This window comes from Carettochelys insculpta, chromosome 1, assembly GCF_033958435.1.
Source record: "Carettochelys insculpta isolate YL-2023 chromosome 1, ASM3395843v1, whole genome shotgun sequence".
Classification (NCBI taxonomy): domain Eukaryota; kingdom Metazoa; phylum Chordata; order Testudines; family Carettochelyidae; genus Carettochelys; species Carettochelys insculpta.
This window is the reverse complement of record NC_134137.1, coordinates 240,593,520-240,620,611: the sequence shown is the minus strand read 5'-3', so window position 1 is coordinate 240,620,611 and position 27,092 is coordinate 240,593,520. Positions and strand designations below refer to the sequence as shown.

At 44.8% G+C, this 27,092-nt stretch overlaps 1 protein-coding gene across 4 annotated transcripts in view; it reads left to right on the top strand.

Moving 5' to 3' along the window:
- Window positions 1–27,092, top strand: part of FAR2 (fatty acyl-CoA reductase 2) — a 205,132-nt gene that overhangs the window by 13,785 nt on the left and 164,255 nt on the right. The window contains exon 1 of one of the 4 annotated variants that reach the window (XM_075003104.1): window positions 22,444–22,496. The exons of the other annotated variants lie outside the window; for them this stretch is intronic. Within the exon in view, the coding sequence (XP_074859205.1) occupies window positions 22,447–22,496 (50 nt within the window). The 5' untranslated portion in view covers window positions 22,444–22,446. Of the gene's footprint in view, window positions 1–22,443; window positions 22,497–27,092 lie in introns of those variants that run through there. 4 annotated transcript variants of the gene reach the window in all.

Genomic DNA, 27,092 nt, shown 5'->3' with positions numbered 1-27,092 from the left:
CCAACCCCCACCTACTGGGCAAGGGTTCTTTTGAATGCAGGCCTAAGTGGGACCAACTGGCCCCAATTGACCCAGGGTGGCTTCCTCCCCAGCAGCTCACACTCTGCTTGTTTGCCTGCCCTGCTTTTCCCTCGTTCTTACCCCTCCCAGCCTTGCCTTGTCACACAGAATAGACAATTTAATATTGATCTCTAAAGAGGTTGAATGCAGGGATTCAGAAAGTTAACAAATACACTAAGGAGAAATGCTAAATATGTGGATATATATTATATGCCAGCAGATATGTATTGCTGGGGCTCTAAATACAGCACTATATGATATTTCTGCAGTTAGTTAATTTTTTCATTTTTAGGCTTTCCTAACAAAGCCAGTGTGAAAACTTTCAATTTTTGTTTCTTTTTTATTTTGCAGCTGTTCATTCCTGAACTACAGAAAGTTGGTGTACTATGCTTCTTCCTTGTCTTCCTTCCAGTTGTTTGGAAAACCTAAGAATTGTCAGAAAGTTGTTAGTGTCATGTTTATTTGAAGAATCCTATATGTTTTCTCCTTAGCTCTTGGTTCAGTTTTTAGAATTTTAGGCTAGAACTTGGAATATTTGGATTCTCTTCTCTGCTGTGTCACAGGGTATGGCCAGATCTACATTACAAACTGATGTTCTGGTATGGCTGTGGTCTGAAGAAGTGGGTCTGTCCCACGAAAGCTCACCTAATAAATTATTTTGTTAGCCTTTAAAGTGCTACTTGACTGCTTTTTTGTTTTGACATCACTCAGCATGTGAAAATCCACTCCCCATGGGCATAGTTGTATCAGCTGAACTAGACGATGCTGTATGGATGGGAAAGCTTCTCCCACTATCGTAACTATTACCTCACCTCCTGTGGAGGTGGATTAGCAATGCCAGTGGGTAAAGTTCTCCCACTGACACAGTGGCATTTTCATGAATGAGCTACAATGGTAAAGCTGTAGTGCCGTATGTCTAGACAAACTCTACATCTGTGACTTTGGGCAGGTCAATTGACATCTGATTTCCTCAGTTCTCCACCTGTAAAATGCAATACAATTTTATTGCTTCCTTACCTTAAAGGTGTTTGGAGGCTAAATGCATTAAGGATTGTGAGTCGCTCTCATACTATATTACTAGGTACCATATAATTACCTAAGATAGGTCCCCAGTTGATGATAGTTTGTGCCTTGCGGATAGAGAACTGGGTTTTCTTCCTGCAATCTTTCCACAAGATAGAGCTCACACTGGTCTTCAGCCCACAAAGTGGCCAGGGTCAGTGCTGGTGGGCTTCCGGATAAAATATTTTGAGATGCGTTGTCTGGAGGCAAGACAATTCTTCTCTTGTGTAGTGGTCTGCAGCATGAGAGAGAATTCCTGTTCCAGGTATTTCTTAGAGAAAGCCAAAAAGTACCTAGAATGGCAGCGCTTAGGCACTCAGAGAGGAAATTCCTTTGTCTCTTTAAAACTACAGAGGAATCTTTTTTGGTAGGCAGAATGTGATTATCTGATATGGATTTTGGCCAGAGTAGCTGGGTTGTAACATGCCTACCGTGCATAATGGTCACTGGCCATGTGATTTTTTAACAACTAAACAGTCAGAGCATCAATTTTTCCATCTCCTGGAAAACATGCCATTTCAGGAAGTGTAGTGCTTCTTAGTATTCTCTTGAATGTTTGCCTAAGTAAGACCTTGTTACTCCTTTGGCTGCCAAAGTTTGTATGTTAACGTCAATTAAATTTTAAAGGCATCTGAGCTTAGGGTAGCCCAAGTAATGTCTTTGAAGGCATGTTTAAAATACAGTGAGAAAAATGAGTATCTGAATCATGTTTCCCGAAGCTAAACAACAGTCTTTATTGGTAGTTCTTGTGGTAGCACCTCATCTCTGCTGTTTGCTACCAGGGGTCTGCAACCTGCAGCTCTGAAGCAGCGTGCAGCTCTTAAAGGACTTCTTTGTGGCTCCTGAAACTATAATTGCAAAGTGTTTGTTTTAAATCCTGATTATTTTCAATAAATGGTGAACAGCTAAAAGCACAAAAATGAACAGCGCATATCTAAATAGCAAACAAAATGTGATCTTGAAAAGTTTTATAGCTCCTCTTAGTGGCCTCCAGAAAGAGAAGGTTTGGGAGTGACAGTCAGGAAGACAGCGGTACAAACACACACAAAGAGTGAAGGAATAGAATAGGTAAGAAGCTTGTGAACATCTTGGCAGTAAGCATGTATCATATTACAAATCATTTTGTGTTCACTGTTCCTAAAATAAGAGTTACAGAAAATACGGTTCTTCTTCGAGTGTCCCCGTGGGTGCTCCACAATAGGTGTCGGGCTTGCCCGGCGCCGCAGATCGGATCTTCCAAGCAGTTTCTGCTGGACCACGCATGCGCCGGCGCGCGCCGCTCCCTTGCGCGCTCCTGGCCACGTGTGCAATCCGGTCCCCGCCAGTTCCTCTTAACCGCTGTCGGCTGCAGATGGAATCCGAACTAGGCTAAGGCCAAGTTAGTGTATTCAATGGTTTTAACTGTTTTTTCTTTAAAGTTTTCAAGTTCTTAGGCTACTGCAAGTTAGCCAGTTGTTTTTTTTTAAAAAAAAAAAAAAAAAAAAAAACCCAACAAGCGGGACGGCATTCAGTCCAGTCCCAGTAACAAGCGGAACACTGGAGGCCAGGAGCCTAGGGCCATCAGCCCTCCTGCCGTGGCAGGCCATCGGAGAAGGGGAAAAACAGCACAGAGAAGGTGCTAAGTACCCGTTAACAACTGAAAGACTCACCAACAATGTCCTCTTCAGGATTTAAGAAATGTGAGTCCTGCCGAGAGGCAATGCCAGCATCTGATGGGCACAGTCTACGCATAAGGTGCCTGGGGGAGTCCCATGTCACGCAGAAATGCTCCTTCTGTGCAAAACTAACAGCCAGAGCAAGGAAGGACAGGGAGATGCGGCTTAAAATGCTGCTCTTCGACAAGGCCCTCCAGCCAGACGTGCCGGAGCGGCCGCAGCAGGAGGGACCCTCCGGGACCCATAAAAGGAAAGCCGCCTCCCTCACCCCATCAACGCAAAAACGGAGGAAAGCCTCCCCAGCCCGATCCCTGCCAGCAGCAACAGCGAGCGGGACGGGAGGAGCGCGCAGCCCCCAGCCGCAGCAACAGCTGATCGGCGGCGGCATGGAGAGCCACGTGGAAGCGGCTCAGCCTCCGATAATCAAACAGCCGCCCCGCACCGCAGGCAGGGCAGCGGCTAAACAAGCGCCGGTACCGGCGGCACCGCAAGCAGCGGCACCGACCCCCGGGGAACCGGCGGTGCAGAGTGCGCAGGCACGCAGCCTGCAGGCACCGGAGGACACCGCCCATGCAGCACCGCCCATGAGCGTGCCAAGCACGGCGCGGATGGGGCCGAGATCCCCCTACACGCCAGGGGGCGGAGTTACCTCCTCAAGGGAGGGGGAAGGCTGCACACAAAACGAGGCACCGCAGCCCCTCTCCAGACAGGGCTGCGGAGTTGCTTTCTTTCAGCCCTCCGCTTATGCTGCAGACTCCAACCAGAAGGCAGGGGTCCCCCCTAGCCTACCCGGAGTCCCCGTCTCCATTTTTACAACCAGCCTCGCCCTGGCTGGGACCACCTTCGCCCTTCCTGGGGTTTGAGCCGCTGGAATACTATCCACAATCGCTCTCTCCAGTGTCCCAGATCTCTCAACGATCTCGCTCCCCCAGACGCAGAGGGTATGCACCAAGGGAGCGGTCTAGGTCACCTTCCCAAGAACAGTGCCTATACTGCCATGGTCGCCCCTATCACGCGGGGCATAGACACCACCGGCAATCTACCAGGGAAAGATCCCCACAGATGATCTCATATCCCCGAGGGCAATCGCAAACGGGGACAGAGACTCAAGTATCTCAGGGGGGACTGGTTATGGAACCCCGAGATTTTCCCTCGCAAGCCTCTAGCGAGAGGGTGTACCATCACCAACAGGAACCGGAAGGGTCCAGAGAGGCGTACCCCAGTGGTTCCTCGCTCTCCTCCCCGGACGAGGCTACGGCCCCGGGGGACGTCCATCCTCCGGACGATCTCAAACAGTTTCAAGAGCTGTTTAAGAGGGTGGCCTTCACGCAAAGCATCCAGACAGCAGAGGTGCAAGAGAAACACCATAAGCTCCTCAAAAATCTGAGACCTCCGGCCTCCTCCAAAATAGCAATACCGCTTGATGAAGCAATCTTGGAGTCCGCCACTATGATATGGCAGACCCCTGCGACTATTCCGCCTGTCCACAAGAGAGCGGATAAGAAATACTTCGTGCCGGCGAAGGGCATGGAGTTCCTGTTCAGCCACCCACAACCAAATTCCTTGGTGGTGGAGTCGTCGCAACAAAGATCAAAGACATCTCAATTCAGGACAGGGGGAACAGACAAAGATGCCAAGAAGCTAGAGCTGTTCGGCAGAAAGGTCTACTCCTCCTCCACTCTACTGTTGTGAATGGCAAATTACACAGCGCATTTAGCGAACCATAATTTCGACAACTACACTAGGTTAACCTCCCTCATGGACTCGCTTCCAGAGGACAAGAAACCGGTGCTCAAGGCCATTGTGCAAGAAGGCTACGCGGCCTCGAGGACGGGAGTTCAGATCACCCTGGATGTTGCGGACACAGCAGCACGTTCCACAGCTACGGCAGTGGTGATGTGAAGGGAGTCCTAGCTCCAGACTTCGGGTATACCGAGGGATCTGCAGGCAAAGATAGTCGATCTTCCCTTCGACTCGCAGAAGCTGTTTGCTGAATCAACTGACTCGGTCCTTCATTCCAGTAGAGATTCAAGAGCCACACTTAGGACCCTGGGGATTTACACCCCTCCATACAGAAAGAAAAAGTACTACCCTCAACAAAGACGGTACCGGTACCAGCAACAGCGTCCCCAGTACCACAGGGGTTACGAGCAAGGGCTACATCAACAGCACCAGCAGTACAGAACTCCCAGGTGACGTTCACAACAGAGCCATGCGTCCTCGGGGCAGGGCCAAAGGCCACAAGTTTGACACGCAGATCCAGGGCTGCGCCATCGCTACCATCGCACTAGGTCATCCGAAGCGGCTATTCCACCATCGCCTCCGACCATTCTACGACCAGTGGCAAAGGATCACCACAGACAAATGGGTTCTGGAGATCATAGCCATGGGGTACGCCATCCCCTTCCAGTCGCTCCCACCGCCACGACCTCCACCCAGGCCCCACCTCCAGGAGGCCTCCCATGTAGCGAGGCTCAAGCAGGAGGTAGGCCATCTCATGCTCATAGGGGCAGTGGAAAGAGTGCTGGAGCAACTGCAAGGAAAAGGGTTCTACTCGAGGTACTTCCTCACGGAGAAAAAGACAGGAGGCTGGAGGCCCATCTTAGATCTTCGAGGCCTCAGCCTGTACCTGCGCAAGCAACGCTTTCGGATGATCACAATCGCCTCCATCCTTACGGCACTGGACGATGGAGATTGGTTCGCAGCCCTCGACTTACAAGACGCGTATTTTCACATAACTATCCATCCGGCTCACCGGTGATTCCTCCGGTTCATGGTAGGCAACGAACACTTCCAGTACAAGGTCCTACCGTTTGGCCTCTCCTCGGCCCCCAGAGTCTTCACCAAGACCTTGGCAGTGGTGTCAGCCTACCTGCACAGACAGGGGGTATTTATATTCCCGTATCTGGACAACTGCCTACTCAAAGGGGCCTCGAAGGAGGAGGTACTACGCATGATACGCGTCACAGCAGGCACGTTCTCTTCGCTCGGCTTGGTTATCAATCTGGCAAAATCAAAGATAGACCCCACACAGGACATAGAGTTCATAGGGGCACGCATAAATTCTATTACAGCGAGAGTATATCTACCAGAGACTCGCTTTCGGGCCATCGGCTCCCTCGTGCAGGTCATCACCTTCCGCCCTACGGTGCCGGTCCTGACGTGCTTACAGCCGCTGGGCCACATGGCAGCGGCGACGTTCGTAGTACAGAATGCCAGGTTACACATGCGCAGCATGCAGCACTGGCTGGCGAGCGTATACAAACCGGCAGCACACACCGTTCACAGGGTGGTGTCACCCACAGCAGAGGTGTGCAAATCCCTGCAATGGTGGGTAAACCCCAAGAACTTGCTAACAGGGGTACCCTTCCACCAACCACAAATATCGGTTTTTCTTACTACAGATGCCTCCCTCATAGGGTGGGGAGCACACATGGGCGAAGAGGTGACTCAAGGGCTGTGGTCCTCCACGGGGCAGTCACTGCACATAAATATACTTGAGCTCAGAGCAGTGTTCAACGCCTGCAGACACTTTCGAGACCATATACAAGGCAAAGTCATCGGGAATCAGTACAGACAATACCTCCACCATGTTTTATATAAATCGGCAAGGAGGAGCTCGTTCCCGTGCCTTATGTGCGGAAGCAGTCCGGTTATGGAACTGGTGCATCGCCAACAATATAATCTTGAAAGCCTCGTACTTACCAGGCGCTCACAATGTGAAGGCAGACCAGCTAAGCAGGCGTTTTGCACTCACGCACGAGTGGCAGATCGGTTGTGAAGGCAGACCAGCTAAGCAGGCGTTTTGCACTCACGCACGAGTGGCAGATCCGTCCCGATCTGCTATGACCAATTTTCCATGCATGGGGTTTTCCCCAGATAGACCTGTTTGCCACTCAACACAACAAGAAGTGCCCACGATTCTGCTCCAGGGCAGGACTGGGATGGGGGTCCCTGGGGGACGCGTTCGTGATCTCGTGGAGGGGCCCCCCGCTTTACGCTTTTCCTCCCACAATGCTGATCCACAAAGTCTTGCAGAAAGCCAGGAGGGAAGGAGCCCGAATGATCCTGATAGTCCCAGCGTGGGATCGACAGCAATGGTTCCCCCTTCTCCTGCGCATGTCGGACCGTCCACCGATGCCTCTTCCGGTGGCGCCGGATCTGCTCACGCAAGCCCAGGGGTCCATAGTGCAGCCGCACCCCCAACGCCTGCGACTACAAGCATGGTTAATCCATGGCTCAGCTCCCTAGAGAGCGCATGCACAGAGGAAGTGCAGCAAGTCCTAGAAAGTAGCAGGAGGACTTCCACCAGGAAGACCTACAAGCAGAAATGGACTCGCTTCACGGCTTGGTGTGCTACCAAACAGCTGGCCCCCCTTTCGGTGCCTATACCTGTAATATTAGAGTATTTACTGGACCTCAAGAGAGGAGGACTCTCACTATCCTCGTTAAAGGTCCACCTTGCCACCATTTCGGCGTTCAGACACGAGGAGGAAGGGCACACGGTGTTCGCCCATCCCATGGTTACCAGGTTCCTCAAAGGGTTGGTAAACCTATACCCCCCTCGGAAACCGCTTCCACCTTCGTGGAACTTGGACCTGGTGCATAACGCGCTAACGGGACCACCGTTTGAGCCCTTGGCCACGGTTTCCCTCCGCCTCCTTACGATAAAGATGACCTTTCTTCTCGCAATTACGTCAGCTCGCAGGGTGAGCGAGCTTGCGGCAGTTATGGCAACGCCACCCTGCACTGTTTTTTCCAAGGAGGCGGTAACCATACGGCTGCATCCAGCCTTTGTTCCCAAGGTTTCTTCTGAGTTTTACATTAACGAACCTATTGTTTTACCCTCGTTTCATCCAAAGCCTCATAACTCTAACAAAGAGGCGCGCCTACACCTCCTGGACGTGAGGAGGGCGCTAGCCTTCTATGTAGACAGGACCAAGTCCTTCCGGAAAACGGATAGACTCCTAGTCTCTCTCGCTCCCAAATCGAAAGGAGAAGGTCTCTCTTCGCAGAGAATCTCGAAGCATGTCGTATCCTGCATAAAAATGTGCTACGAACTCAAAAAGACTCCTTTATTGGCCACTCCCAGGGCTCATTCCACTAGGGCGGTGGTGGCATCAACAGCCTTTTTCAAGGGCGTTGCGCTAAAAGACATTTGCAGAGCGGTGACCTGGTCATCCTATGACACCTTCGCCAAACATTACGCCCTTCACAGGGTATTCCAAGAGGATACCCGTCTCTCGACACCGGTCCTCTCGGGGACAAGCTGCACATAATCCGATTACCCACCTCCTATCTTGGGTTACTGCTGGGTAGTCACCTATTGTGGAGCACCCACGGGGACACTCGAAGAAGAAAGAAAGGTTACTCACTGTAGTAACGGTGGTTCTTCAAGATGTGTCCCCGTGGGTGCTCCACTACCCGCCCATCCTCCCCGCTTCGGATCTCTGTTAGTGTTTTGCAGGAGCATCCGAGGCGGTTGGTCAAGGAACTGGCGGGGACCGGATCGCGCACGTGGCCAGGAGCGCGCAAGGGAGCGGCGCACGCCGGCGCATGCGCAGTCCAGCAGAAACTGCTTTGAAGATCCGATCTGTGGCGCCGGGCGAGCCCGACACCTACTGTGGAGCACCCACAGGGACACATCTCAAAGAACCACCGTTACTACGGTGAGTAACCTTTCTTTTGATGTTATTTACTAAAGACTGTCTCGTATTCATGTACATTGTGGCTTTTGAATTACTGAGGATTTTTTTGTACCGAATTGGAAAAAACGGCCCTTCTTGCTGTTTTGGTTGTCGACCCCTGTGCTGTACAAAAGAACAGGCAGACATAGTTCTCATTCTAATTATTTTGTAATTTTTAAGGACAAAAAGGAGGTGGGGAAACAGATACCAAGAGTTGGTAGTCCATTCTGTATTTTATCTATGCTATAAAAAACTTGGGCACATATTCTCAAAGATAATGCTCAGTGTCAAATGATTTCAGTAGGCATTAAGCACTTAAATACCTTTTGACAATGTGGGTCTTAATGGCTTTTTGATAAGGGGTTGAAGTGAGGAAGAGGAGTAATTGAAAGAGAGTGTAAGAAAAAGGGGAGGGTGCAGAGATAGGGACAGTGAAATGCACCATATACAGACAGGGTATTCAGTGAAAGTGGTATAAGAGGCACAGGGGGACGTAGGATAACAACCAGTGCTGTATTGTAGGAGGAGGAAAAACTAGGATATTGACCAAAGTACAGGTGTAACACTTTGGTGGATGATGGTGGTGGTGGTGGCTGCAAAGACTCCCTCTCTGTTGCTAATGGTACTTGTATGGTGTGGGACACAAAAAACTCTCAGGTCTGGTGCTGCAGGTCAGTCCTTCTGGATCTGACAGTGAAGTGTTTTGGGACTAGAAGACCCTGGTTTCTCTCTTAGGTTTAGCTGGCATTGCATGCTTTGGTGATCATTCCATATCTGTCAACATTTAGCTTTACTTGACATGTGCTCTTTGATTTTCTAGTTCAGGCTGTTTATTCAGTGAGTACAATAAAAGCTATTAACTTTTCCTAGACTACACCCATTTAGTTAGGTCATGCATTTGGACTTTGCTGTTGGTTTTGCTACAATTTCTTCTGAAGGTAAACTGTGCTAGTGATGAAGCTATAGTATGTAAAAACAACCTTTTTGAGTCAATGTGGATTTCCTATGGTATACATCACCACAGTGACATTTCCATGGTTTGGAGACAAAGAACTGTTGAAAGCTGCTGTTACCCGTAAAAATACAAAATATAAATATATCTGTCTTTAGAACTACTGACTGAGGAACTAAACAGCCAAATTGTCAAGGATAATTAGCTAAATCTGGGAAAAAATACACCATAAAGTAGATTTCAGTTGATCATAATTATTTATATCCTGAGAACTTTTTCTAATGATGGTCTGGGAAATTGTCACCAGGAAAGAAATGTATTCATCATTGTTGCTTCTCAACATTTTTTATATTAGTTATAGCTTGTCACCTTAGATGTAAAGATATTAGGCTGTTAGAATGGTTTGACTGTTGGTGCCTATGTCTCTCTCTCTCTGCCGCAACAGTTGGATAGTTTCGTAAGGGAAGAATTATGGACTGCTCCATGTTACTTAGGGGACAGAAATAAAAGTAGCTTGATATGTTGGAGAGCATTTATGTAGACCTCCTAGAGAAAATAATCTGCTAGGGACCATTTCACTTGTAATTCTTCTGAAAAAAGCATCCTTTCCCAAATGTACTGTAACTATTGAAGAAAGCCAATTTTGGATTGTAATTGAATGTACCATAGTTGGCTGGATAAATACCAGAAGCAGATTAGCACTGGAGAATAAAAATGTTCTAATGACCCTGTTTGGGACTTGAAGATGTATTATTATCAAGAGGCAAACTTTGCTTGCTTTGCTCAAGCTGCATAGCACCTTGCTTCACATATAGTTGAACTGTCGTTAATGTTGATATACATATTTATTGCAGAGGGATTACTGGTAGAGGAAGATATTACTTAACATGAGCAGGGATATTAGAATCTAAGCCTTGACTAAAAATAAATGTTTATCTTCAATATAGCCTGTTATTGATTCCACAGAATGCAATGTGTAATGCCTGAGTAATTGCTGTAACAGCACAGGAGGTAACAGACCCTGCAAGGGTGATAGTCAAGGTATGATCACAAATCCAGAATCTGTGTAATGGGGTCAAATGTGTAAGTTTATTTGGTACTAATTATTTTCTGGATTGATCTTTGAAACATCTCTGGATGGTCCAGCCTCCAAGGCCTAGAAGAGTTTGCCCAGATGAACAGTGAAGACTCTGATCTGTAGCTTCAAAACCAATGGAAATTCTATCCTGCTTTGTCTCTAAATTGTTTCAAATTGCATCACAATGGCTTCCCTCTTGACTTGGCTAGCAACACAGTTTGCTCTGGGATCTGGTTTGGGAATGGCTTTTTACATGAGAGCTGCTTGGGTTTGCAGGTGGGGGGTCTGGGTGGTTAATTCAAGTTGCTTTCTGTATAAGGAGAGTGGTTAACCAGAACTCCTGAGCGTCTCTTGTGCAAATGCCTCGAGGGAGGCAGTGCTAGAGAGAGGGAATATGATTGTGTTCCCATTGAGGAAGGTGTCAAGGAACTTCAGTGGAAATGAAGCTTGCTTGATCACCACTGAAGTGTACTATGTATGATGGTTCTGGGAGAGAGAGCAAGAGAGAAATTAGACTTATGTGTTTGGTTTCCTAAAGAATAAAAATCACTGTCTTAATAATGTGTAGATTAGAAATGAAATCACTGGTCTCTGAGGGAGCAGAGTGATCACAACATATGGGTGTCATATCACAGTGATGAATTTTCTAGCCTGCATGCTTGTAACAAAGCTGATTACAGTGCATTTAGTGATGGAAACTATGAGTTAGAAGGCTAAAAACTTAATGGAAGTGGGATCCTCGTGTAATTGTGGTGCTCCAGGAGTTGATGTTTTAAGAAAAAACAACCAATATCATGAAGCTCATTAGAAAATAATGGTAGACATCAGTATGTATTAGGCCACTGTAGAAGGTTACTGCAAAAGTAGAAGGTAATAGAAAAAGGAGGAAAAATGGGAAAGTGATCCAGAATTTCTCTCTCTATCACATGGTCTTACTGGAAATCTAGAAAAACACCAGAACATGGCCATTAGGTGTTGCAAAGTTCTTTGTTAGTACATACTGCTCATATATGCAGAATCATGATTAATATGGGTTCTGGAGATTGTGAGGCCCCCACAGGGGACCCTCCCTGCTCTCCTTGTCACACACTTCATAACCCTTTTCACTTTTCAAGGATAATCTAATATTTGTTTTATTTTATAAATAACAGATTAGACCGTCAGATGGTGTAAACTGGTGCATAGGAGGTACACAGATTTTTGTCGTGTAAGGGTCTCAGGCTTTAGCGCTCAGCGCAGATACAAAGTTTTGTGTTTACATCTGCAAAAATGAGCCATAGATATTTGCAGCTATCCCTTTTGGATGTGAATACCCATGGATATAAATAGCCTCACGCTCTATTCAGGTGTGTCACAATGTGGTTTAAAAATAAAAACGTGGCAGTGACACAGCATCTGTGTGCAACTTTACAAAAATCAAACTTGCTTTCAGAGGAAGAAATTCATTTTGGGAAGGAAACACATGTCTGTTCGTACATATGACTTTCTTTGTCTGCTAATGAGTGAAAAGTCCCGTTAAAGTTAAGTGACAGTGTCTTTTGTAAATTCGTGAACTTGATGAAGATTAATACAGCTAGTCCTTCAAATGCTATGACTGTAGGTAGAAGTTGGTGTGTTTTTATAGTGCTGTGTTATGAGTTGTTCTTGTAAAGTGAATTATTTTCAGAACTACTGAAGAAAGGGGTATTTGGTATGTCAGCACTGAGACTAGATGAAGTGCTGAACAGAGAACTCTCCAGGCTGCTAAGAAACTGTAGTGCAGAAAAGTAATTTATTGAAGCTCAGAGACGGCTTCTGTTGTTTCTTATTGGATTCTGTTGGGTTATTAAACCTGGAAATTATGGCGGTTGAATAATGTAACAGTGATGCTGACAGATTAATTTAAAATGCCCAGTTAAGGAAGTGCACAATCTTGACTGTTGGTAAAATTGCTTGGTTTACTTCCCAAGAATATCTTTTATTGCGAAACAAAATGTAGTTTATGTAGACCTGAGAAATATGGCAGCATGAAGTCTGTGATTGTATTTTTATTCGGTGATTCATTCAGTGGGATACATTTAATATTTTAATGGATCACCTGTATTAGTTAGGTTGGTTTTTTGGTGTTTTTTAAATCTCTTTTGAAGTATGAAATGCCTCCAAATGTTTAGAGAGAGAGAGAGAGACACACACACACACCCACACCCACACACCTTCTCCCCTCCCGCAAAACCAAAACCTCCTGATCATTTTGAATAAAAGTTTCAGGGGGGAACCCATCTTGAATATTCATTGCCCAATAATCCCACTCTTGTCCATTTTGAAGTGCTTATGAATGGGGCCACCAAAATCATGAGACTGTTAACAGTAATAAAGGTTGTGTTTTCCTCATTTGGCTTATGGTTCTTAATCCTTCGTGGTAGTGATCACATTTTCAGGCTTTCTCTAGAATCATGAAGGCTAGAAACTTAGTGGAAGTGGGATCCTTGTGTAATTGTGGTGCTCCAGGAGTTGATGGTTTAAGAAAAAACAGCTAATATCACAAAGCTCATTAGAAAATAATACAAGTTAAGAGCACTGTGTAGCAGCAAGGTTTGCAATGGTTATTTGACTACGCCTGAAAAAATGATGTAGATATGGAAAGTAATATATGATTCCAGTGCATCTTAAACTCCATATGAATGTTTTCTAGCATAACCTGTTGGTTGATGAGTCTGGGTTAAAAATATATATATTGTTCATTCTGGGGAAGAACCCTTGTGAGACTTGTCAATACAAGGATTAACACAAACATTTTCACACTGGGAGCTCTTACTCCCTTAAACCTAGGCAAAGAGGAAGGAGAAATGTTTCTTTTAGGAGAAGTGGAATGTGATTTTTTTGTCCATTGGGTGAAAAATGGCCCAGCGCAACCTGTTTGAGGTCTTGTAATGGGTCCCTGAGCTATTGATATGGCTACAACAGTTGAGTCTATTAGGGAAACTAAGGCCTCTGCTTTCCTGTAAATCAGGAACCTTGCTGGAGTCTATGCTGGAGTGCCTCATGACAGCTTAGCTAACAAATTTTAGTTAAGGAGAGACAGAAAAATTGAATGGAGTCCTGGCCTATCAGCAGTGAGTTGGGTAAGTGATATTTCTGCCTTTCTATATAGCAAATGCTTACAATGTACGTAATGTTATTGCTACTGTAATAATAATTTATAACAATACTAGCCTGATGAATGTTTATACTGTGAACTTTTAGTCATTTTACAGATCTGGAACTCTTTTTCTCTCTTCTCCACACCCAGTTGAGTTGCACATACTTTTGGGTTCAGATTGTAGGTTTTGTGCATCCATTTGATTTTTAGGTTAAAATTAATGCTATTTTTGACATGTGACTGTTCCTTGGGTTACACGATTTGATCTTTCTACAATCTATTTTTAAGTGGCAGAGCTTGCAACTCATGCATCTAACCACATCACATCCTGGTGAAATAAAAAAAAAAAGTGCCAAAAGTTTGCTTGTCTAACCTGTAGCATTTTGGATCTGCAAAACACTGAAGTATTTTTCCCCTGAAGTAATGCTCAACCCCTATGAGACTGTGTTTTGTAAACATGGAAAATATCACTTTTTAAAAAATAATTATAATGAGATAAAGAGCGAGAACATTTTCAACCATCTTTATTTCCAGCAGATTTATAGTAACATCTTCAGCATTTTATGTACAGTTTGAGAATTGTCTTTTTTGAGGAAGATATCTTATATTGTTCTGTCCATTGGACTGTAAAGCAGGAATTTTTAAGTTCTAATTCTGCAGCAGACAGTAGCTTGCCTTATGACTTTAGGCAGGTCCCTTAACCTACCGGCCTCAGTTTCCCCATCTGCAAATACTCAATTATTTAATTCTCATGTGTGTTGTGACACCTGTATGGGTTAAATTTTAAAATTATTTCAGAGACAAAGCATTATATAATTTTAATTATTTGTCTGAAAGTGCTACATTATTTTTTCACGGAATTGTCTTGTGATTCCGTCATGAGTAATTATCATGTGATACTATGGTGAGCAATTTTCCCTTGGCAGTGGTCTTATGAATCTATCCTGAGCAGTTTGGCTTTTAGATGTATTTCAGTTTGACCTAAGACACATTGTTTTTCAAACATGCTAAATGTCTGTAACTGTTTTTATTGGCCAATTTTAATTTAGTGTTTATATACTAATTTAATCTTTTTTATAATTATCTGCAACTGCTCCGGTGAAGCAGCAGGAAGTATCCTCAGTGGGAACATCATGAAGTTGGTCACTTTATTTAATAAATTTGGGAGTATACCATTGTTCTTTTATAGTACTTACATAGATTAACACTCATTGAGATTTGCTGATGTCATCTATATTTACAAACAAAACCTTTGTTTAAAATATGGTTGAAATTGTGTCAGAGTATAAAATAATATTACCCTTTTTAGAAACTGTATCTACATTTAAAAAAAAAAAAAGACTCTGGTGTTAGTTTGTCCTTTTGTCATCTATCTGTATAACTGAACTATGCCTTTGACCCTTACTCAAGCCCCACTGAGTAACATGATTTTTCCCTTATAAAAATTAAAGATGTTTGAGACTTAAGAATTTATTCAAAGTTGGGAATGTGTGTTAATGCTGTCCTGAATAGGGATGCTTTGCAGAATCTGAGTCCTAATGAACTCTTCCCACCCATTCTTCTTCTACCTTAGTTGGTGTGTGTTTTGTTCTTGTTGTTTCCCTACCAACTCATCCACCCTAAAACCCTTAAAAGGACTTTTCATTGATAAGGCTAACAGAAAGAAACTCACATGGGCTATGAAGGCTACTCAAGCCTGGGATAAATGTTAGCATCTGAAAATCAGAGGCGTTCTTTCTTTTGGTGGAAGTGTGTGTTGAAACTTAGCATTCCATTGTAAGCCCATCTTAAAACTTGATTATGGAACAAATACTCTTCCTGATTAAATACCACTGGAATTAAAGGCAGGACTAGAAGAAACAGCAATACTCACTTCTCAAAGTTTTCCAAAAGTTTTGGGAGTAAGGGCACTTCAAAGTTGAGCAGGTACTTAGAGGTGCCCGGGGCTGCTGCACAGCATGCCAGCGCTTTGAAGTTCCTATGGTGAGAATTAACCTAATGAGGTGCTGCATATTCATCACAGCACTTCATTGCTATTCCCTGCTTGGGCTGATGACCAAGCCCCTGTTGAAGAAGGGGGCTAGTGTAGACAAGCCCTAATTGTTTATCCCTTGCCTGCTCTTCTGCATCTGAGTGTCTCTCTACTTTTCCCATCCATGAAATCAGGTATTTGATGTTAAATTCTAAAAGCTGAACATACCAGCCAGGGTGTTTGCAGAAGGAAGTATTTGCATTTGGGCTTCAGTTGCTTTGTGTTTCCTGAGCTGTTCCGTTTTATGAGCTGTAACTATCAGGTTTAGTAAGCTTATGGTATAGTCTTAGATTTCCAACTTTTCTTCCCATTGTCTTCTATGTCCGCTCTCCTGCATAAGGACTTCAAATTTGTGCTGTAGATGAATATTGTCTCTTCATCAAACTCAGGTGAGGAGATCATGAATGGTACCATAAGATAAAAACTATTAACTCTAACTTTCATCCCAAAACATTTTGTACACCAAATATATTTTTTTACTTATGCCTATTGGATGAACTAGTTTTAAGAGAACCATCCATCAAAATAGGTACGTTAGTAACATATGAAATCCTTTTATTATGCCTTAAACATTAGCCCATTAAAGTTACGCTTTGTTTTCTGCTCAGCACAAGTAGCGTTCAGGTTATGTTGAAGAGGAGATGCTCTCAAGGAGTAAGTCAAAGCCATCTGGTGCACAGCCATCCAGCCCTAGTGCAAACCAGAGACTCTAACCTAACATTCCTTTGCCCCTGCTTAATGATCAAGACAGCAGTTGATGTCTCCTCTTCATCCTCGGTGGGAGAGTTTAGTAAAGACTATTTTTGAATAAAATATTAAAATTAAATATTCTTCCTTACTATGTAACTGTTACTAATGTTCAAATATTTCCTGGCAAGATTTGTCAAATGAACAGAGAGCTTGAGAGATTGCATTTCTTGTATTTGCTTTGTGGTGAACTTTGGCTATTACTGTAAGAGTAACACAACCCCCTGTGTCTCAAAATTGATGCAGTTGTTAGATCACCTGTTTTCCCAGACCAAGATGGCATTCATGTAAATAACCATATTAGCTAATACACATTTTTATCACAAGAGTTGCAATATTCTTTTTTCCTAGAGCCCCTGCCTTGGGCTCTGTGATAACATGAGAATCTTCACTTTAAACAAAAAAAAAAACAAAAAACCCTAAAGTTCCCAACCCTCATGATTGCAGAGAAAAACTAGAAATAGTGACTTGAGTGTACTCTAACAGCTCAAACCCCACAAGACTGAAAAGGAAGGGACCAAGATTTATTTTATTTTTAAATCTCACAATTTTTAAGACAATCTCATGATTTCAGAGTCACTTACTCATGAGGTTCACATGAACATTTAGGGGGCTGGCAATACTGAATAACTTTGAACAGGACTGAGGAGGGTGAGAGTGTTGGGTGCTGTTCAGGTAAGCTGCAAAAATAGCCATCTCCATTCTTCTACTCCACTGTTGTTGGAGGGCCTGCATTATTTCACTGCTTTAAAAATGGTAATTTTTCCCACAAATGACAGAGAAACCAGGAAGTCATTAGCTGGAAGAAAGCCTTTGGCTTATTTAGTTTCCACATTCAGGCAGCTGTGGGGTCACCTTCCCCTCTCCTTTGTCCATACCTTCTGTTTTTCACTGTTTGGACCAAGGCTTGCAGTCCCATTTGTGGTTAGGAGCAGTGGGGATGCAAACAAAGCTACTGGTAGTGGTGGTTGCTTCATGCTTTTTTCCTCCAAGTTCCTCATTCTGTTGCTCTGGCGGATATGCAGCTTGGAGCAAAATAACCTTCCCTGGGAGAACAGGAGTTAGATGTTGCAAGGAAGTACAGATGATAGCAACTTAAGTTACAATATCAAACCTTGGGGCCAAAGGGAGGAATGATGAGCACCTAGGCAGCTATTGGGTCTGTAGCCTACTGAGCTGACTCGTTTACCTCTCTAAATACTTTAGGCAAGTGGGGCAGATGGAGCTGACTTGGGCCTGTCTCTTCCTAGGAGGATAGCAGGAAGTGTGGTAGTATGGAGAACCTCTTGTCCATTCTTGTTTGAGGCAGAGTCTTTATATTGGTTCTAGGTGGTATTACTCAAACGATTTCCAATTTGGGCAATTAACATGGCTGCTCAGGAAAGGGAGACAAGGGTAAATGAAATTTGGTTTAATAGAGAATATTGTTCAGGGGTTTTCTGGAAAGTGGAGATTTAGAAATGAATTTTTAGGCAGGCTCAGGCTGCATTTGCAGACGTAATGTGCAACTGCTACAAATGTGCCTACAAACCAATTGCGGGCATAAAGCTTAACTTCATGTCTAATCATCTGATTTTATACTTGCAATAAGGAGATACGTAACTTGTAAGATTTTGCCCAATTACAGACAAGATAAACCACTGAAAATTTGGCAATGAATGTCATGGAAAAAGTCATTAGGGCCAAAACTGGAGTTTCAAGCTTTATATTATCAACAAAAGGTTCCTTTTAAAGGGTTTTCATACTGGGGAGGAACTCCATTAATGTTATACTTAAACAATACATCCTTTCATCTGTAAAACCTTTTTCCTTTTGTTTTCCTTATTCCCTTTCTTATCAGAGAGATTGGCAACACTGGGGTGCTGGTACATAACTGGGGGTCTGAGGTGCTATGATGATACAGCTACCTAATAATAAGCTATATGAGAACTTTGTCTTTTAGCTGTTTCCTCCTTTCTCAAAGTAGAAGTCCAGTCGTAATTAGGAATGCAGTAGGCAAACTGGAGTGGAATAAGAGAGAGTCTTGGATCAAATCTGCAATTGAATTTGCCTCTTTTCTCATCCTAAGGGGCAAAGATGAGACAAGTTTAAAAACAAAACCAAAACTTAACAAAAAACAACAAAGCAAAACAAAAACCTCACGGACACTCCTGACAGCTTACACGCTATTACTGTTTCACTATCATGCCTTTGCTTGCACCTTAAAAATTCCTTATCAGCCATTAGGATCACTATCATCATCTTCTAGGCTGCCACAGAGGATCGTTAATGTGTCTTTGCAGCACGTAATATTAAAAATGCTGTGTGATTTAGTTATTAGCCACTCTGTTGTTTACCAATCAGAATGCTTTTTTATTAACGAGTTATAACTGATAACATAATATTTGGCCAGTCATTTTGCTATTAGTATATATAAATATAATATACACTCAACATGAGAGGGGAAGTATTTAATTCAGAGTACTGTCTCTCTAGACACTTCAAATGACATTTTTTCCTATTCAGAATGACTTCATTTTGAATTTTCATTTGCTTTTTTTTTTTTTTTTTTTTTTTTTTTAAAAAGTGTGGCAAAAATATGTAAATTCTGAAATACTGAAATTTGAGCTAAACAAAACATTTGGCCTGACTTGAAATTATTTTTTTTTTTTCAATTTTGTTTTTCTTAAAAAATTAATTCAGGTTGATCTGCATCATTTCCTTCACCCCAAAGATTTTTTTTTTTTTTTTTTTTTGGTTCAGCCCCCAAACTGATTTTTTTGCACAGCTCTAGTTACATTCCATTTTGTGTTCGTGTTTGAGTGACAGGTAGCTACTTATTCCACCCCAGTGTCCCTTCACTTTTTCTTGGCAAATAGCTGGGTAAATTTTTTCTGTAGCTCCTGAGAGCATTAGGAAAGAGGCTTATCTATTGGCCTATACCTCTCTGCTTCTTTGAAGCATAACTTATGGTTTAGGGGGCGATCCAGCTTCCCCTTCCCTGAGTTAAGATGTGTAGGGTGTTGTCTTGGCTAGCAGCTGCTGCTGACACACTTGTCATCTGTTGAAAGGAATGGCAAAACAAGCTCCTGAGCATGCTTTTTAGGGTCACCCTGAGGTATTGTGCCCTGGGTGGTAAAAAAGGATGCACAAAGCACAGTGTGGTGTGTTTTTTTTTTTTTTTTTTTTTTTCCTTTTCTGCGGTGTCAGGGAGGGCATGGGTTTAGTCCAAAACATGCGTAAAGTAAGAAAAGCTGCATGAAATATCATTGTTTGACAGAGCTCGCTGTATAGTCCCTGGCACAGCCAGTGGTGACCTGAATCTGAACACACACGGATCACAGGATGTAAATTAGATGGATGTGTGCAGTCCCCTGAATCCACATTATACTGCGGAAGAAAGGAATCAAAAGGGTGGTTGTGGGGTGGGAGTTCTGTAGTGGTGGCATATACTGCATCTTGTGGAGAAAATATATATTTTTGATTGAACAATGAGTTCCAGCTAGAATTAATTGAACACTGAGATATAGCTTTGAGAGCTAGCTTATAGCGGCTGCTCTTTCACATCTTGTTTCATAGTCATCTGTAATCTGCAGTTTCTAGTGCATCCCTGGTACCTCTCAAAAGCTGAGTACTGTGCACTCCCATCCCCGCATAGGCTAATGCAGCTATGGGACTGGAACGTGCCTCAAGTGTTCCACCCATGCCCAGTAATCTCATTAGTGCTTCTTTGTGTGTGTTTTCTCATCTGTGCCATTTCCTGTGCCCTCTGCCCATTACCAGTCTAGCCCCCCAGCATACTTCTCCTCTCAGGAGACGTGCAGTCCAATGCCAGACTAGAACGTGAGATCTGCTGAAAGTGGAGCAACTGCTCTTGGGAGTCAGTGAAGACGAATTAAGATTTTTTCGGCAGGGTTTTAGATGAGCTAATTGCTGGTGTATGAATGACGTACGTGATGTAGTTCAGTGTTGGCATGATTCTCAGTAAGCTGCACAGAAATGATAGTGATACGCTGTCTCTGTCTATGTATTTATGGCTCCCATCACTGTAGTAGTTTGTGTTCCTATGTGTGATACTAAGGTGGCTGATGTCACTGGAAGTGTGTATGGTGCCGTCACCATGATGGCTCAAAGATTTTGGAGAGAGAGAGTCAATGAGGTAAAAGTTGGTCACCTGGAAAAAAAGCTCTGTGTAAACTTGAAAGCTTGTCTCTCACCAACAGTAGTTGATACACTAAAATGTATTAGCTCGTGCGATTTGTCACCCAAATAGAAAGCCTGTGCCATAGGCATGACACAACGAAGTGTGTTTTTGGATAACATCTTTACCACAGTGAATGCGGAGGTGCCCCATGCTCACGGTTAGCAATGCTTTCAGTCAGCTGAATGTGACTGAGTCAGTCTATGTAGGGAACTCTGGCATTTGAAGTTGTAACTGAGCATGAGGGTTACGACAGTACTGACTCTATTAGGATTACATGGGCAACTTCTGTTTCTTAATCTTCATGATGGTGTAAGCTTGTGGGTGACTGGTGGGGTCATACACTGGGGGGAAGAGGGAAGTTAACAACTGTTTCTGTTAGATCACGTTAGATAAAAATATCGTCTGAAAACGCTGAGAGGCATTGGGCATTGCCTGAGTGTGAGACTCAGGGCCTGCTTTTCGGAGGTACCAAGCAGTTGTAGCTTCCATCGACTTCAGCTGGAGTTGTGGGCGCTCAGAGTCAATACCTCTTGGAAGCCCTCCCCTGAATGGCCTAGAGGATAGTCTCTAGCTAGTCATTTGTAAGCGCGCACGTTGGGAGGATCGCAGGATTATAACAAGAGTCTATAGCAGAGTGCAGTCTCTTGAGATGTCCACTTGTGTCACAGCGTTGGTCTTGCAGGCTGCCAGTTTTCTCTCAGGTCTTGAGTGATCTGCACAGTGTTCAGCTTTTTCAGTGGCTGAGGGGACTTGGCTGTCCAATTAGGTCACTTGAGTCAATTCCTTCCAGGGTCTAAAGGTGCAAACAAACCACAAAACCAAAAATAATTCGCTACTGCCAGTCGCAGTTCTTTCCCAGCCCTCTGCCCATCCTTTCTTCAGACAGGTGTCCAACCCTCCTGGGTTCTGCAGTCGTTCCCTAGCCTGGGGCTTCTGTGGCAGTGGCTCTGCTCTTTGCGAAAATCTCTGTGCCCCTGCTGTGACATGCTGACACGCCGCACTGCTCTTGCAGGGCTCCCTCTTGGTTCATGTAGCCCAAGGGCTTTTGCAGCAGCCTCCTTGCCGTTCCCCATTTCACTTTAACCTTGCTGGCCTCGGGGGAGCCAATGGCCTCTGCTGGCCACTGGGTAAGGGTGTGTGTGCTTGTGCTTGTGCTTGTGTTGGTGGGCAGGGGTGGCTCTGTGCTCCAGAAGGGGTCAGGGATGGGGCAGCCAGCTCTCAGTGCCACCCAGACAGCGGCACCTCTACCCACCAGACCCCTCAGAGCTGTCACAATAGCAGCAGCTGGGAGCTTGGGTCCCTCTTGAATCACCGGGCACTGTGGCAGTTGTCCACTTTCCTTACCACTGGGCGGGCCTGGCTGGCCTTTTAGTTACATGTGCTTCCTCAGTCCTTTCCACTCCTGCTCAGAGGCAACTAATTCATAATGGGAGGGAAGGCCCTGCCTGACTTTAAGGGTCCTGTCACCTCATGACACGCTCCAAAGACGGGTGAAGGTAGAATTTGTCTATTGCTGATGTGTTGAATTGGAAGCCATGACATGTGACCACAGAGAATGCTCTAAAAAGGGAGCAATACCTTAAATGGGTGTGTACACTGTTGCATTTGCTGGCACCAGTAGAGTTTCATAGCAATAATGGAGGGCATAATTTGGCTCACTATATCGCTTGAGCCACAGCTAGTTAGAAACTACATTAAACCTTTTATTTTCATTTAGTTGCTTTTCTTTTTTAAATTGAATTCCAAATAAATAAATAAATAAACCAAAAGGTTTCTCCCCCTTTAATGTCATGCTACCTATTTAGAGGGACGCGATCCAGGCTGCTAGCTCTAAAATTAGAACTGCCTGCAGTGGTTTTGGTTTGTGGATGCATGTTGTTACACTTCTGCATGCTGCCTGATTTTTCTGTTCTTGTGAGCAGGTAAGAATCGGAAATAATTGTTTCAGAGAACAAAAACGATTAGTCCTGTAGCACTTTATAGAGTAACATGCATCTAACAAGTGTGTTTTACCTATGAAAGCTTTTATGCTGAACTAAATCTGTCAGCCTGTAAAGTGCTGCAGGAGTCCTCACTGTTTTTGCAGATGCCGACTACCCCTCTGAGACTTTCCAGAGCACAAGATGTTTGATTTCTAGTAAGGAAATAACCTGCTACTGGATTCAGTTACCATATTGGCGGCTTTCCTGAAGCCACTGCATTTTGCTTTCCTTTTTCCCCATCCTCTTTGTAATGACTACTTGCCAAGCATGTCATGTCTATATACCACAGGCAGAAAAAGTGAGAGTGCAATTGAGTGACTGTATCTGATTAATGTGTCATGGGGAAGTGCTGAGGGAAGGAGTTTGAAAATCTGAGTTTGATGTCCATTTGCTCTTAAGTTTTAAGCTGCTCGTGGTTAATACAGTGAAGGTTCCTACGAGGCTCTGTATTTATAGTGCAGTCCACAGTGTACCAACTCTGACAATTGGTTAATGTAGCAAAGTCTGCCTTGTGTGGCTTGGTACCTAGAGGAGTGTGTTTTCAGATGAGGATGGTGGGGCTCAAAGGCTGGGAGCTGTGGTTTCGACAACAGGTAGTATATTTTCCCATCCACGCATACCTGCATCCTTAGTGCCTCACCACGACTACGCCTGATGCGGAAGTTTAATATGAGTTCTCTGGAGGACCGTCCTTGTTCCCTGTCTTTCATGAAGTACTGTGTGGCAACCTGCAATATTTAAGCTACAGCATAGGCATTGGATTCTCTCTAGAATTCCCCTTCTTTTCTGCTTCTACAACTGAGAACTGAGCTCCCACCTTGTGTGCCAGTGAAAATTGGCTCAAATGCCAGTCTTGGCACCTGTGGTGGGGGTTGCTGGCCCCTGGTTTAACCCTTTCATCTTTTGGCTTGTCTTCCAGAGAGACAAGTTTTTGTGGTAGAAGTACCTTCCCCTGAAATTATGTTGTGTCCATAGTACAGCTCCAGGAGACAAAGGCCAGAATTTTTGCCCAGATAAGTGCGTTTTGTAAATGTGTGTGCACTCTGTGTAACTGCAGTTTATGGGACTAGGGAATTAAATGAAATAACTAGATTTCACTGTGTGGAAAAACTGCAATAAGTCTGGCCACTTTACAGGGAATTTCAAATATACAAAAAGTGGTCTTTTCCAAAGCGCTTAAGAATCTGAATAGCAAAATGGGAGTTCGTTCCAAAGCTCCCTTTAAATGTTTAAAAATTCCTCCCAGTATAAGTTACCTGATTTAATCCATTTAATTTTCTTTAGCTCCATGTGTTTCACTCAGTCTTCAAATAGATGTGTGAGCTCATTTTTTCCCCTGTGCAATTCCTGTTCACTCTTTGGTCTTCCCATTATAAATCTATAAATGGTGTTGATGACATGGAAAAACTTGTCTCTCTGTACAAGAATTTAGCCTTTGACCCATACCCGTTTTTTGTCTCTCTTCTCCTTTTAACTGCCATGAGGTACAGTTATGGTTGGCTAATTAATGAAACATGCTGAAATGGCAGAAAAAACATACAAATGCCACAGAGAACTAGTAACTTTTTCACCACACTTCTGGCAAATCCTGCTAAAAGGCACATTTTTGTCAAGTTTAACCATGAAGCATTGTTCTGTAACATCCTTCTGCATCATGCTGAGCAATCGATCTTATGTGCTTCCTTCCAACTGGTGGGGACAGCAAAATGCAAAGGTCTGGGGTCTTTTTTGTAACACTACAGACAGGATACTACCATGTTCCCGTAATATGGCACTTGAACAATGGGCAGGGTTAACAATGGGTTAAGTCATCTGGAGCTCCTGGGCTGTTAGATTTTGTGAGGCCCCTAAGATCTGGGACTGAGCCAAAAATGAGGGGTTCAGAGGGTGGGAGCAGGCTGTGGATTGAGGCAGGGAGTGAAGGCTTTGACTGAGAGGTTTGGGCTTGGAATGAGGTGTTTGGAATGCAAAAGGGGACCCCAGGGCAGGGCCAAGAGGCTTGAAATGTGGGAGGGGGCTCAGGGCAGGAGGTGAGCATGGGGTGTGGGTAGGATTTAGGGTGCAGGAGGGTGATCAGAGCTGGGGCAGGAGTTTGGGGTGTAGGGCTCTTGCTGGGCCAGCTCCCTTGTGGTGGCAGAGGCCCTGGTGAACTGAGGCGGAAAGGGGCTTTTCATGCTGCCCTTGAGCTTGCCAGCAGGTGATCAGTGGAGGAGCTGTGGAGGGGCAGAGCCTGCAGGTGGGGAAGCACATGGGTAGAGTTTCCCGGCACTTGCAGCTTCAGCCCAGTGGGGAAGGGGGATGGCAGTGTGCGCTGTTGTATCCTTCCTCCCCCTCCAGGCAGGGCTAGAATATAGAAGCTTTAGTGGGTTCAGCCCAAGGCCCTGAGCCAAGGGGACCCTACAAACAGACCTGTACTTTTGGTGGCCCATAGATTTTATTTGCGAGGCTTCCTTACCCCAGGATTCTGAGCTGCAATCCCTAAAGGCCCTATCTTAATTTGGCCACAGCAATAGACATTATTGCAGGTTTGCCATCTTCAGACAGCCTCTCTCACGATTCTGTTTTTCTTGCTGCTGTGGAAGGCCTGTTATCTGGGTGGGTGTAGAACTGGGGCAGGCCAGATGTGGCCTGCCAAACCTTTTCAGGTGGCTCGCAGCCTGCCTCTGAAGCATGGCGCAATGCAACTCAAAGCAGCTGGTTGTTCCCTGTGGCTCTTTGAGTGGGGGAGTGATTTGTACACTGCTCGCGCACCCAGCAAAATCTCTCTGCTGTTGTTGGCTGGAGGCTGGCCAATGAGAACTGAGAGATTTTGCTGGGGGTGTGGACAGCATGGATAGCCCCCCCCCCCCCCCCCCCCCGGCCGCAGCACAGAAAGCCACAGTGAACAGTCAGTTGCTTTGAGCAGTCTGGGACGTCTGGTATGCAGGGAAGCCTGCGTGAGTGTGCTGCTGGCTGAGAGCTGCTTTTGGTACAGTCTCCCACAGTATTCGTGCCCATAAGTTAAGGAAGTAGGATTGGATGCATGGACTGTAAGGTAGATAGAAAGCTGGCTAGATGGTTGGGTCCAACTGGTAGTGATCAATAGCTCTGTCTGGTTGGTGGTTGGTTTCAAGGGGCGTGCCCCAAGGATTGGTTCTAGGGCTGGTATTGTTCAACATCTTTATTAACGCCCTGGATGAGGGGATGAATTGCACCCTCAGCAAATTTGTGGGTGACACTAAGCTAGGGGGACAGATAAATGTGTTGGAGGGTAGGGATAGGGTCCAGAGTGACCTAGATAAATTGGAGGACTAGGCCAAAAGAAATCTGATGCAGTTCAACAAGGACAAGTGCAGAGTCCTGCACTTGGGCTGGAAGAAACCCAAGCACTGTTATAGCCTGGAGACTGACTGGCTGAGCAACAATGCCATGGAAAAGGACCTGGGTATGACAGTGGATGGGAGGCTGGATAGCAGTCAACAGTGGGCCCTTGTAGCCAAGAAGGGTAATGGTATATTGGGGTGCAGTAGGAGGAGCTTTTCCAGCAGCTCTAGATAAGTTGAATAGTAACAGAGAGGAAGCCGTGCTAGTCTATACACTATCAAAACAAAAAGCAGTCAAGTAGCACTTTAAAGACTAGCAAAATAGTTTATTAGGTGAGCTTTCGTGGGACAGACCCACTTCTTCAGACCATAGCCAGACCAGAACAGACTCAATATTTAAGACACAGAGAACCAAAAACAGTAAGCAAGGAGGACAAATCACCTTGATTATCTTTTTCTGATTTGTCCTCCTTGCTTACTGTTTTTGGTTCTCTGTGTCTTAAATATTGAGTCTGTTCTGGTCTGGCTATGGTCTGAAGAAGTGGGTCTGTCCCACGAAAGCTCACCTAATAAACTATTTTGCTAGTCTTTAAAGTGCTACTTGACTGCTTTCTAGATAAGTTGTTGTTCTCTTCTATACAGCGCTGGTGAGGCCACATCTGGAGTATTGTGTCCTGTTCTGGGTCCTCTCCCTGGAAAGAAAGGATGCATATACACAGAAGCAGGTCCAGTGGAGAGCAACAAAAATGATTAGGGGGCTGGAGCATGTGACCTATGAGGAGAAGCTGAGGGATTTGGGGTTATTTAGTTTGCAGAAGAGAAAAGTGAGGGGTGCTTTGATAGCCACCTTTAACTGCCTGAAGTGGGGACTCTAACAAGGATGGAGAGAAGCTGTTCTCAGTAGTGACTGCTGGCAGAACAAGGAGCAGTGGTCTGATGTTACAGAGGGAGAGGTGTAGTTTGGATATTAGAAAAAACTTTTTCACCAGGAGGGTGGTGACGCACTGGGATGTGTTACCTAGAGAGGTGGTGAAATCTCCAGCCCTAGAGGTTTTTTAAGTCCTGGCTTGACAAAGTCCTGCCTGGGATGATTTAGTTGGGGTTGATCCTGTTTTGGGCAGGGGGCTGGACTCGACCTCCTGAGGTCCCTTCCAGCCCTATGATTCTGTGATTTTTAGATTAGTGCCTCTGGCCAGAGCCTGCCTCTGACTCTCCACCCCATCCTGCACAGATT